General features: G+C 38.4%; 1 protein-coding gene across 11 annotated transcripts in view; it reads left to right on the forward strand.

Annotated features, from left to right (window-relative positions):
- PARD3 (par-3 family cell polarity regulator) overlaps positions 1–13,284 on the forward strand; it is a 452,341-nt gene that overhangs the window by 264,655 nt on the left and 174,402 nt on the right. For all 11 annotated transcript variants that reach the window (XM_036401877.1, XM_036401985.1, XM_036401886.2 and 8 more), the window contains 2 exons: positions 3,612–3,800; positions 4,280–4,450. In XM_036401877.1, the coding sequence (XP_036257770.1) occupies positions 3,612–3,800; positions 4,280–4,450 (360 nt within the window). The remainder of the gene's footprint in view (positions 1–3,611; positions 3,801–4,279; positions 4,451–13,284) is intronic.

Raw genomic sequence — 13,284 nt, forward strand, 5'->3', positions numbered from 1 at the left:
TTTTGTTGTTCAGGGTTCACAGTACATAATTTTGCTTGCATGTTTACTGCTGGCCTGTCAAAATATATGACGGAATAAATTTCTCCTACAGATCAACTAATCATGAAAATAGTGTTGAGGTGTTTGATTGACATAGTGAAGCTGTTAATTTAGAGAGTATCAAGATCAAATGGAAGCTACTGCAATTAAGAAGTGACTGTGTTCTCAGCAGAAAGTGTTTAATGCTGCATTTTAGATTTTTTGTGCATTTTTATGCTGTCTCATGGATGTATTAGGGAATTTCTGTGATTTGTTAGATTTAAATACTTAAAGTTCAACACAATTTCAGTGCAAATTTTACTCTTTTATAATAGCTGGTTTTATATTGATTGGGGAGAGTTGCTGTACATTTAATGTTTCTGTACTCTAAAGGGCTTTGGAGAACAAAGGATTCAGCCATTACAAGATTTTGCTGGGGCTTTTTTGTTTTGTTTTCATCTTTACAACTTTGGTTCAAAATATTGTAGTAGCAGGCTAAAAATCTTCCTTCCCATTTCTCTGTGACTGGCTTCTTTATGGCATGCCTAGAGTTTCTTTGTAACTATGTGGTACTGCTCCAAGGTTTGTATTATGAAGTTATATTCAATATATCATACATAGTAAAACCTTCTTTGATACTGTGGTGTGGCACAAATGTTAAATTTGCTACTTTCATATCCATAGCTCTTGAAAGTTTATAGTTCAGTTTTTATTGAAAGCCACATTTTTAATGTTCTCCTTTTTTTTTTTTTTTTTCAACTTTACATTCAAGCATGCTGTTTCATACTGACAGGTGTCACACAGAGTCTGGAGGGCAAAAGGCTTCTTATGTCCCTAAAATTCCAGACACAGATATGGTGGAAAAGCAAGTGTACTTAGGTGGGAAAAACTGTAGATATCCTATGAGGTCCCTAAAGAAATTTAATTTAGCCGTAGCCTAGTGTAGTGGTAATTTTCTTCCTTGGGTGAGTTGAGCAATTTTCTCATGCTTTCTGTACTTCTGATCCAGTGCTGAGGCTGCTGTTTCTCATTTTTTCATGAGCATGATCTGGTTACTCATGTACAGGTTTTGGCCTCACATGTCAGCTGCACACTCAGGTGTCTGTAGCCTGATATTGCCTTATTTCCTTATTCAAGATTGCAGGAAACAAGCAAGCATAAGCCTCACATTAAAGCAGTGCTGAACTGATAATGCAGCTCTTTGGTCTCAGTGAAGAGAGGTAGGGTAGAGTCCATTAGCCAAGTCTTTGGGGATGCTTGTGAGATGCTCACTCCAATTGACCCTTTGTCATATAGAAATGCACCTGACAGGCCTGGGAGACTGCTTTGCTGCCTGAAGTTTTGGTGGATTGTTTGAAGATTAGAAAATACTGGAGGAAGAGGGAAATTGATTCTAAATTTATTTTAACAGTAGTAAACAAAAATTCAGTAAGCATATCTGCTTTCTTGGATAAGCCACACATCCTACCTTGGCTTTATCTCTCTTTTGGCTTACAAGCTTTATTCCTACTACTATTTATTAAGGAATATGAAAGTGATCAGTGTTACAGAAACTGTAAAATAACATGTATCTGTTTCAGATTGTTTTATTCTGCAGCCATCTGACAAAATGTGGTTTCAAATGTATGCTGGAGCTAGTGCTTCTGTGAGCCAAGCAGGAAAATTAGGGTGGTAATTTTCCCATAATTTGGGAAACATCTCGTAGGTAGAATGTTTTTCACTGGTCACAATTCACCTTTCCATTCCTCACAGCTAGCATTGGTCATGCTGTTTTGTGTGGCCAAGAGATGTGTTTGAATAGTGGGATTCACAAGCAAGCCAGCCTAGCAATGGCATGTTGATAGGGGTATTTTAATTTTGTCATTGTTTTGGGGAGTTTTTTTGGGTTTTTTGATGAACCATTGTGCTTAGTTAGAAGCAAAAGGAGTCTCGTGCAAAGGGAAGGGCTGGTGAACACATGAAGGTTCACACTTTTAACAAATGGGAAAAGATAAAACTCCTGTTTTTCTTCCCTCAGCTGTCACGGCTCTCTCAGCAGTCTGACTGCCTTCCCATGTGACATTTTTGCACTGCATTTCTAGGTCAATGGTGACACAACTAGCATGCTTGTGCCCAAATTGATCATCTCAGTCTGCTGTACTCCACATGGCTTTCACATCTCTCTTTGCCATAGGCTGTGTTTGCATTTCCTCAAGTCTTAAGAAACAGGGACAGCTCAGCAGGCGCACGTTAACTTCTCATACGTGTTCTCACTCATATGAGTGAGCTTTGCAAATAGATCAGTGATGTGGGAAAAGTTGGTATGAAATCAGTGTCAGAAACAGAGGTGACATGTTGCTAAGAAAATTTGGCCAGATTAATTCTTCCAGAGAAGAACTGCTGATGCTGGACACTAGTGTGCACCTTCTGCTGTATGTTCTTTCTCCTTCATGAGGGTGAAAAAAGCCCCGGCACAGTCGGGTTCACAAGCAGAGAATCATGCCTTTAAGGGTGTGACTTTTTTTGTTCATTGATAAAGTTATCACCAAAAGTGGTTATAACCACTTTGTTAGATTTGAAAGAGGATCAGAATCAAGTGAACAGCATCTATTGTAAGAGATAGGGCTGGTGAACAGCCTGTCCCTCCCATTCCTCCCTTTGTCAGAAGTCTCTTGGACATGAGCGCTGCTCCTCAGGGCATGGCCACTTTCATTCCTGGGTGTTGTGCTCATGCTGCTGCCCCCCATGAGTGTCACTGCTCTGTGGGGACACTGCCAGGTCTCTGGTCCCAGTCTGTTGCCGCCCTGCATTTGGCAGGAGGTGAAGGGTGAGGCCAGTCACCTGTGCTTGTGTGGCTTTTGGATGCATGGAAAGGTGTCACTGAGCAGCTCCTTGCTGGCAGCTGTGGCAGGCCTGTGACTGTAATTCAGGGTGCTTAAAACCTGGGATTTTCCCAGCCAGGCTAAAACTGGGTGTTGAGGACAACAAAGATCCAGAGAGGTGGGTAAGAGGACAGAGGTGAAGGACAGAGCTGGGAAAAAACAGGAAAACTGGCACTCAGAGCTGGATTTAGTCTGGCAACACCAGAGAGATGGGCTTTTGCAGATCTCAGCTCGTTTTATTTAAAATTATCTGTGTTTTTCCTAACACAAATAATTTTAAATAAAACAAGGGGAACAAGTAATTTTTGAATTTAATTTTCTTGCACTTAGTTTCTCCTTAAGACTGCAAAGCTCCATAGCTGATGATGGTCCTTTAAAAATTCTGTAGGTTTGCAAGTAGGAAAATATTTCTGATAAAGCTCTCTTTTGGCTAATGAAAGAGCAGCTTACATGTGAGTTAGTATTGATGGCAGATTCAGTAATGACATGTAATGCAATTACTTTACTAGAGAGAGAAGCACTTAGACACATATTTAAGATATTTCTGAACCTAGGCGTCAGCTGGAGGTGATTGAAAATACACTATTTCTGCAGATTTCTTCACATAATTACTGTGGAAAATATTGTGGCATTGTAGTAAAAAGCAGAGAGTTTTGAATGCTGATAGCTGTAGGGGGAAGAGAATTCCCAGAGAAATTCTGTTCTATAATCCCATGCTAATCTCCCCAACAGAAAGCAGAAGAAGAGGAGCTTGTCCTCACACCTGATGGCACCAGGGAATTCCTCACTTTTGAAGTTCCACTGAATGACTCTGGGTCAGCTGGGCTTGGCGTGAGTGTCAAAGGTAACCGGTCAAAAGAAAACCACGCTGATTTAGGAATCTTCGTCAAGTCCATCATTAACGGTGGAGCAGCATCCAAGGTAAGAGGGAATATCTGTGTCCTTTGGTCTTCCTAGGTTTTCCATAATAAGTTATTTTGAAAATATCCATAGATCAAAGAGGAGTGAGATCTCTAGTGTTCACCAATTATACCATCAGAGGTAACATTTAGATTTCTACTCACGTGTTTGCACGTCCCAGGATTTAAACAGCCCTAACAGATTCGGGAAGGAGCGAGCCATCTCTGGTACAGTTCCATTAGTATGCTGTTTGAGCAAACAGATTATGATAATAGCTTTCAGTGCAAATCTGTAATTGGAATAGACATTTCCTATAGTGGCTGCAATGGAAGCTATTATTGCAGTGTTCATTTCCCCATAAACCCTTAGGACTAAGTATAGTTGGTTGAATGTTTTTCTTTTGATTTGTGGTTTGGTTTTTTTTTTTTTTGTTCTCTCCAGTAGACAAAGCTTCCTTTGTGTGTGTTTCATGTAACTATCTATACTTTTTACTTTTCCAGGATGGCAGGCTTCGAGTGAATGATCAACTAATAGCAGTTAATGGAGAATCATTATTGGGCAAAACAAATCAAGATGCTATGGAAACCTTAAGGCGGTCCATGTCCACTGAAGGGAACAAACGAGGAATGATTCAGCTCATTGTGGCGAGGCGAATAAGTAAATGCAATGAGGTAATAAGCTTTTGATATTGGGATTGACAATTTTCACTTCTGAGGTATTTGTGTTTACAGGAGATGTCATGTTTCCTCTGGGAGTTGAAAAATAATATCTGAGAAGCTAAAGAAAGAAAGAACTACAGAATTATCTGAATTTCAGTGTTAGACATGCTAACGTTATTACTGATCAATAAAGTTTTTCTTTCGAGAATTTTTGTCAATGAAAAACAGGAAACACTGAATAAAACTATATTGATTTTGTAATTGGATCTCACTGTTTACGTGATTTTTGTTCAGTGGAGTTTTTTATGGAGGTCTATTAGATCTTTCATTTATAGACTTTGTGTTAACTGACTTGTTTTTTTGTCACTTCCAGTTTTTTTTAAATAAGAGTAGAGCTCTTATGTTTCATTATTATATTTTATCTAAACAAAAGTTTCATGTATAGATTCTACAAAACTTTGTCTTGGCCTTAATTGTGGGAGAGGTTGAACTACTGAATTCAGGGTGAAGTGGTGATTCTTTTGATGATTTGCAACTTTGTCTTCTCTAGTGCGATAATAATGTGTTGATGTTTTGAAATATATTCATGATTTCTAATAGTTTATCTTCTATTTAATGTAAATAATGTAAATAATGCTATATACTAGGAATATATGGACATATAATGAGAAGGACTGATGTTGGGGGAGAACTGAATTAGACTCAGAACAAATTAAAGAAAGGATTGAGTTAAATAGGATACCGCTGAATGGCGTGTCAGAAAAGCATCTCTTTTTTAGAAATCTAAAAGTCATTTCTTTCATTCTTGCTAAAATAGTAAGGTCTTATCAGGAATGTTATTTCTTGATCATCATGCTTCAAAAATCATGTGCACAAATTGGTTTAGTATCACTGCTCCTGCCTAGGGGAAAAAAGAATGCTTTGCTTTTTAATGCATCAATCTAACCTTCAGAAAAAATCAGTCCATAGTTTATTATAAAATCATTTCTGAAAAAGTCACCAGTCTTTTTAAAAGTGTTAAGCTCTTTTTGACTAACTGCTTATACAAAGTTTTACTTGTACACATGCATGTTTATATATGCACACTGCTAGAAAGCCAGCTTGGATTGCTGCAAACGTGTCTTGCTGAAAACATGTCTTGCTTAGTGTTGAAGGGATTCTGAACTTTTTGGATGTGGTGATGTCCTTATCTAGGCCTAATTCAGAGTGTCCTTTGGAGACTGTTCCTTATTTTTACCCAATTTCCAGTTTGTAGATGCTACTACATATTATTACATAAAAAGGGTGAAATATTTTACACTATTTCTGTGTTTAGGATTTTTTTTCTAAAAGGATGTAGAAGATGATCCCTTTTCTCCTACTGAAAGTCTTCTTGATTGAATTAATCCAGACAGTGTTTGTAAACACAAAGGAGGTAATCCAGCAGTGATGAAACAAAGACATTTCTCCTTGAATCCAGCACAATTTTTACTCGTTCAAGAGTAGCTTGGTCCCCTATATCTGCTTGACATTTAGTATGATTTATTTTGCAGAAATCAGGTGCCAAAAGCAGCACAGCTGACTGCAATATATGTGCTTCAAGATAAAAGAACTGATTGTGGAAACAGATTTAGATACACTGAAATGTACCTACACAAGGGCAGGATAGGCCCTGTCTTTCTGGGCCTCCTTTACGGTTTTTTGTGCATTTTCCCAACTCTTTAAGAAGCTGGCAAGATCAGCTATAACGATTAGGAAAGCATTGATATGTCACTATTGCTGTAGTAATCATCTCTACAAAGTAATTTTTGTAAGTATTTTTCCTAGGAATTATTGCTTTTATCACACTTATCCAAAGGAAATACCATGTCAATACTGTTTGCATATTTTAATATGATGAAAGGATGACTTGCATGGATATAAAGCTGTTTACCTGCTGAGCTAGCAGTATGCAAGAAGTCACTTTTCTGGAAGTCTTGCAATGCCCAGACTTCAATGAAATGAAAAGCAAAGAGAGGTTTTTTTCTTGGTATTTTGCAATTAAACCCTATATCCTCTTTCAAGAATGTGACCAATTTAAGCTTTAGATATTATTAAGCTGATGTGACACAGATAAGCTGTAATAATGTTATTTCTGAATGTTGCAGGAATGCCATATATGAGTACAGTTTTTAGTCGGCTCAGTCCCTCAGTGCTGGCTGTGGGGCCTGAAAACTGGCTGGAGACAGCATCACCGCAGTGGCTGGCCTTGTCTTGGCTATATTATGCTTAATTTAGCAACACAGATTGCTTAGACATGCTGGTATACAAATTTTCCCCTTGGAACATTCCAGTAACCACCAGGAAAGATTTTTAATATTAGAACACAAAAAGAAATGACATTTGAGTGGTGGCAAATTCAGGAGCTTGCAGATTAGAAGCAAAAGCGTAAAAAGGGCACACCCTTATCTTAATAGCTCCCACCTTTTCTCACCATAGAAGCACAGAATCATTTAGATTAAAGACTATTGACTCCAACCATTAACCCAGCACTGCCAAGTCCACCCCTAAACCATATTGCCAAGTGCCACATCTACCTACAGATGTTTTAAAGACCTGCAGAATGCAGCCACTTCCCTGGGCATCTTGTTCTAAAGCTTGACTCTGCTTTTCATGAAATATTTTACTTAATATCCAGTCTAAATCTTCCCTGGCACAACTGGTGACTGTTTCCACTTGTCCTATCACTTTTTACCTGGGAGAAAGCACCAACCCCCACCTGTCTAAATCCTCCTTTTAGGCAGTTGTAGAGAGCAAAGAGGTCTCTCCTTAGCCTTCTCTTTACTCCAGGCTAAATGCCCCCAGCTCCTCAGAAAGGGGGGTTTACTGGTTTAATTAAATATAAAAAGAAATGTTCAACTTTTGAGAAAGCATTTCCCAGTGTTTTCTATGCTCTTCTCCCTCTTTTTGTTTTTCAAAGGAGTCACCATAAGAAACCAGCAGAAAAAATATTCTGTTCAACTGATTTGTTTCCTTTGTTGATTCAGCGTCGTATGTGTCCACTTTGTAGACAAAAACATAGCTTTGTTTCTTGTTAGTCTGAACTACAGTTAAGTGGAACTGGTTTGGTGTTATTCCATTTTGTGTGTCACCAAGAAGAGTGTTCACTCTGCTCTGTTCCAGTGTCCTGTGAAGTCAGGTCTTGGCTGATTCTCTGCCACACCATGGAGCCACCCACAGGTGTCTCAAAAGGGAAATCTGTGCAAGGGGTGATAATGCCAATGCAGAAATAATTGTGCTGAACATCTGGATGATAAAAGCAGTTGCTCTCTGGATGATAAAAAAATACCACAACAAAATAACAGCAAAAAGAACAAAAAAACCCCAAGTCTTTTTTTCCCCTGCCATCAAGTCCAGCAATTGTTTTGCATTTGCAAAGTCAATCTGACTTCCTTTCAGATAGACTACACAGTCTGCTTCTTTCTTTGGTAAAACTGAGTTTGAATTGGATTTTTAAGGCAGTTAGTGGTATGAAACTGTTCTTTTGGTTTTAATGTTAATTTTCATAATCACCCCTCGCAATTGCTGAGGAGAGAGAATTAATTTTGCGGCATGATTCTGCAGATTGTTGTTTCTGCATGTTTCAATTTCAATTTATACTAGGATTTTGGTGTACTTTTTGTGTTTTGTTCGCTGTCTAGAAGTGAGTGACAGAACCTCTGTTGTCCTGGGTTGAGAGAGGCAGAACAGTTGCTTCTGATCTGCTGCAGAGGCACTGTCTTTGTCAGAGAGTTTTCTTTGGCTTCTTGAACATGAAACTGTTTCAAAACTTGAAGTGACCCCGGATACTCCTTTCCCATGCCATCATTATTCTCAAACAGCTTCACAAGTTTTCATGTTGTAAACTAAGCCTTCAGAGCAATTGTAGCAACAATGTAAATGTACATAAATACCGTAAGAGTATTATTTTGACTTCAGACAGGCAGGGAAGAGATAATTTATATCATCAGCCCTTCTATAACTGTAGTCAAAAGAGACCACAAACTTCCCAGAAGGTTAAAAGAGATTTTGTGCTGCTGTGGTTTTGCTGAAGATTTGCCTGTAGGAAGAATTTTCATTGACTCACCAGAAGATAGTGTGTAATCCATCCAGGTTTTCAAGTGAATTGTCTTGTAGTAAATATTGATATAAGCACAGAGTGTTGGTTATGAATGAGCTCTAAGGCAAAGCTGTGCATCTGAGTTTTTCTCCTGTTTGCATTATGTCTATACAGAGTACAGCAATGTGGAATTCTGCAAGCTGCACTACTACAAACCTTGCAAAACTGTGTTTAATAACACAGTTACCCCACTCCAGATAAAAACACACACTGAATATTTGATGGACACTGTTATATTAGTCTAACAAAAACATTTAATTTGGGATTTGGCTATATCTAGGGTTCCCTTGCCCCCCATTTAAAAAAAGTTAAACATTCTGTTACATTCTGTGTTTTCAGCTTCCAGCCTTGCTTGTGAACTCATCAAGTTTCCTACATAAGCATGGAGAGATTCTTTAAGACACATTTCCAAAGCTGTGAAAACAGTGGGGAAAAATGGAGAGAATAACAATAATATTGTCTTGATATTCATATATGGCCAGTTTTTAACACGTCATTTTTCAGAAGAGGCAGCCATCAGCTTTTTAGATCTTTAACTCAGGTTTGAAATTTTTTAAATTGCTCAGATTTAAGGCAAAACAGTGGAGTTCCTTGTGCTGTGTTCTGTTAATTAGTGATGCTGTTGTGATTAGCCTTTATGGGCAAACAGCTGGCGGCTGCATCGCCAGAACGTGCTCAGCACTCGGGCACAACTGCCAGGCACATCCCTGCAGCTGGTGTGTGCTCCATGTGCTGATTCAAGAAAATAAAGGTAATAGTTACTTTTGGAATCCTGTGCTTTTCAGTCCTGCAACCTGGACAGCTTAGAGACACAGATTGCTTGTCTGCACTCTGTTCATGTCACAGGCAGGCAGCACTTGTCTGCCATTAAGTGAGAGAGCATCACCATTTTCCTCAAAATGAGAAATTTCAAGGGTTTTTTCTTGTTTAGACCTCCCCCCCACCTTTTTTTTTGACAGAATGAATATTTTGCCAAACCTGCCTGAAATGAAGCTTTGCAAATGATTTGCAGATCCCCAGATTTCTTCATGCATGTCTGTTCATTTTTTTCTCCCTTTGAAAATGAGCAAACTGTGAAGCAGAGTCCTGATTCCAGTTCGTATAAGGACCTCATCATTCATGAAATAAATTGACTGATAGATCACTGAGAGTTTGCAAATGAGTAGTTTCATTATAAGAGAAACAAGCAAGCATCTTTTCTTTTCCAGTATGTGTGCAAGTATAAAATATTCAGCATCATTTTCCCCTGCGTGCATTGCCGAGTTAGCTACATTGAAATGTAGGTGACAGGTTTGTTTTTTCTTTCTCGCTAGATTAGTCTTGTGATGACCTTTTGGAATTTAACTGTCAAAAAGTCTTTATCATCTCCTCCAAACACAGTGATTTCCCTGTTCATTCCCATCTCCAACTCATTGATAAAGCTGTTTATCAATTTAAGCTATTCCCAGCTCTGATTCCTAGGGGAATCTACAACTCTTCTCCATCCTGAAGATCAATCTTTGTGTCCAATTCTTTAGCCAGTTTTCAACCCAGAAAATGAAAATTTAGTCCAGTCCTATGAAAACTTAGTTTCTTTAATGCCTTTGATATTGATGCTTTGATATAGGTTAATAGTTTTTTAAAAGTATCTATGTTGGAAAATGAAGCTGTAGTATTTTGAACATCTTAACCACAGTATACACAGATAAGAAGGAAAAAGAAAGCCAGGAGAATAATTCTGTGTGAAAAGGAAGAGCTTCAGCATTCTGGATGCAGTGTTGTATATAGTAAATTTGTGTACCGACTTCTTTAACACCCATAACACTTGCATTCCTATATTTGGACAATTTATTTTCTGAAGGAAAAATGGAGTCTGATTCTTGTTTCATTAAAAAAAAAAGTTTGTTTATGCTTTGAATATTTTGGCACTCTTCTTATGCAAAAGCCTTTTTCATATTTATGTACATAACTTCAAATAGGATGGATGGTGGTGTTTAAGTAAAAGGGACTGCATTATTTGTCCTTTTATCATCTAGTTAAGCAGCAGCTGGGCTAGCTGGTACAGACAGTACTTTAGCAAACAGCTGTTTTTTATCTGAATGATAAAGGGTCAGGGTAGAGCCTTTTTTTTATTAAAAAAAAAATTTAATCTGGCTTTTTAAATTTAAGAGAATGGATGGAAAAGGAGCTACAGGCAATCTGTAGCATGGGAGGTTTTATTGCATTTTTACAAATATGATCATTTAGTGCAGGTCAGTGCTAGGATCCCGAGAGGGAACTCTCTCTTTTCAGTCTAGAGAGAAGAAAAATCAGGGGATCTTTAGCAGTCAGTGTCTATAAATACCTGATGAAAGTAATAAAGAATAAAGAATACTGATCCAGACTCTTCTCAGGGCTGCCCAGTGCCAGGACAAGAAGCAACAAACCAAAATACAAGAAATTTCTTTACACATAAGAAAAAAAAAAATCCTTTTTAGAGGTCAACACTGGCCCAACTTGCCCTGAGAGGCTAAGGAGTCTCTGATCTTGGAGATATTCAAAACCCAGCTGGGCAGGGCACTGTGCAACCTGCTCTTGCAGACCTTGCTTTGGGCAGGAGGTTGGATTAGATAATCTCCAGTGGTTTCATCCACCCTCAGTTGGTCTGTGACTCTGAACTGGCACACCAAGGGGTGCTCCAGCAGCTGTTGACAGGGGGCCAGTTGCCACATGGATTCTTTTCTTGCCAGGCCTTTAATGAAGCTAGGAATTTGTACAGCTTTGTTTATGTTGCCCACTCTTTATCAGTCCATCAAATCAAATTATACCAGATAGCACTGAGAGTGGCTAAGAGAAGAAGCTAGAGTGTGTAATTCCAGCTCTTTATTAGAAACACATCATGAAGAACAAGTCTATTTGAACTGCAGTCTTGCTTTGGACTGTTGGACTGTTTGTCTTGCCCACAACAACAGTTTGCAAATTCTATGTTTCTTTTCTTGCACAGACTTTCTGTTAACAATGTAAGGAAAAGGCATTTTGGGGATTTTGTGACGGCTGATTGTCTAATTTTTGGTGTTTTATAAAAGACATTCTCTCTTCTGTAGAATGTTTGTGTAGCCGGCTGACAATGCCCTCGTTTAAACTCATCTTTTAGGATGCTAATTTAAAAACTGATCAAGTTTTACTTATGGAAATGATAAAATATATGATTCACTTTACAAAACATGGCCATATAAATGCAACACTCCTGCTATTTCTTTTATTTATTCTGGACTTTACTGTATTACCAGGAATGAATTTCTATATATTTCTTTGCTTCTGAACCATCTTCTTGTCAGTGTCTTTCTGAAAATCCCTTGAGATCTTTCTACAAATGAATCTGAAAGTTGATGGCTTGTCACACGAAGGACTGTGTGATATTGCTCACTAAAAGCTGGACACTTGTTACATAAAGTCATCAATATAGCACTGGGAGAATAAATCCCAAAGCACTTTGATATTTTCACACCTTATTTAAAGGCGGTGAAATAAAGGGTAGTTCATAATTTAGTACCTTTATCATGCAAGTTTAAGCTCTCAAGCAGTCTAATATTGTTATGCTCTTTTTTTTTGTAAAGTGTTTAGAAGTTAACATTTTTTTCAAATGTGCCTTAGATTCTTTATAACAGAGTCTACAAATATTGTTTAATTTACTTTCAGTAAAGCTGTCAGTTGTAATCTGCAATTTAAAAAAACTAATAAAACAAATCCTCATTTCACAATTTAAACCTTATTGAGTCTAATTCACTTGCACTGCAAGTTTATTATTCTCCTGCAGCTTGACGTGCCTACAATTGTAATTGTGTTGACCCTCTGATGCAGTAAATCTCCCCGGTGCTTATCAAACTGGGAGAGATAAGTCTACAGTTTGGAACTTCATTAAATATCTCATTTATATTAAACAGATGATGGCTTTGAACAGTAATAATAATTTTTAGAGAGTCTGAGACCTCCCGATCGCGGTCTCCTTGACCGTAGCGCGGCGTTTCGCAGCCCTCCGCCCCCGCGCCCCGGGCGTCGTGCCAGCACCCGCGTGTCAGGAGTCATCCGCCCATCGGGCTCACTTCAAAGCCTCTGCTGGGGAGAAAGCCCAGGGCTTTGTAGCCCTTGAAGCAGATTTTTTAAACTTTTTCATAGCATACATTTCTTAGTCGTCTGGGGAGTGCGGGTGGAGTGATTGATAATGGGCAGCTGTTTTGAAAAGAAAAAACAACCAACATGTTGCTTGTTCTTGTAATTCCTGAAACTATGAACTATTCCTCTCGTGCTTGTTTGGAGATCAGTCAGTACTTGGAATAAGCATTTCCAGTGGCTTTAAATAGTTTGCAGCATGCTCAATATCTTTGAGTATCTGGTCCCCACTGTATTTGGGTATGTATAAAATAAATGCTGTGGGATTTGTGTAAGGACACTGCTTTTAAGATTTAACTATTTGCTTCAATATGAAGAGGGGTGTTGGTAAGAAGAACTAATGCTTTGATATCTGATTTCATACTACTTTTCTACAAAATACATCTATTTTTTAATAGTTGTTTACTTTTTGATAGAGCTGAATTCAGCTGTTCAGATGAATTGGTTTATGGTCTTGTCAAAGTGCCTTGGTAGCATTACTGAGAGGACAGCAGGGTGCTGGAACCCAGGTGAACCAAGAGCTTTAGGGGCAGCAGGAAGGCTGGATGGCATGAGGATTGAGCCATGGTGTGGGGAGTCTCTTATCTCTGCAGGGAGCTAC

The sequence above is a fragment of the Molothrus ater genome, chromosome 1 (assembly GCF_012460135.2).
Source record: "Molothrus ater isolate BHLD 08-10-18 breed brown headed cowbird chromosome 1, BPBGC_Mater_1.1, whole genome shotgun sequence".
Lineage (NCBI taxonomy): Eukaryota > Metazoa > Chordata > Aves > Passeriformes > Icteridae > Molothrus > Molothrus ater.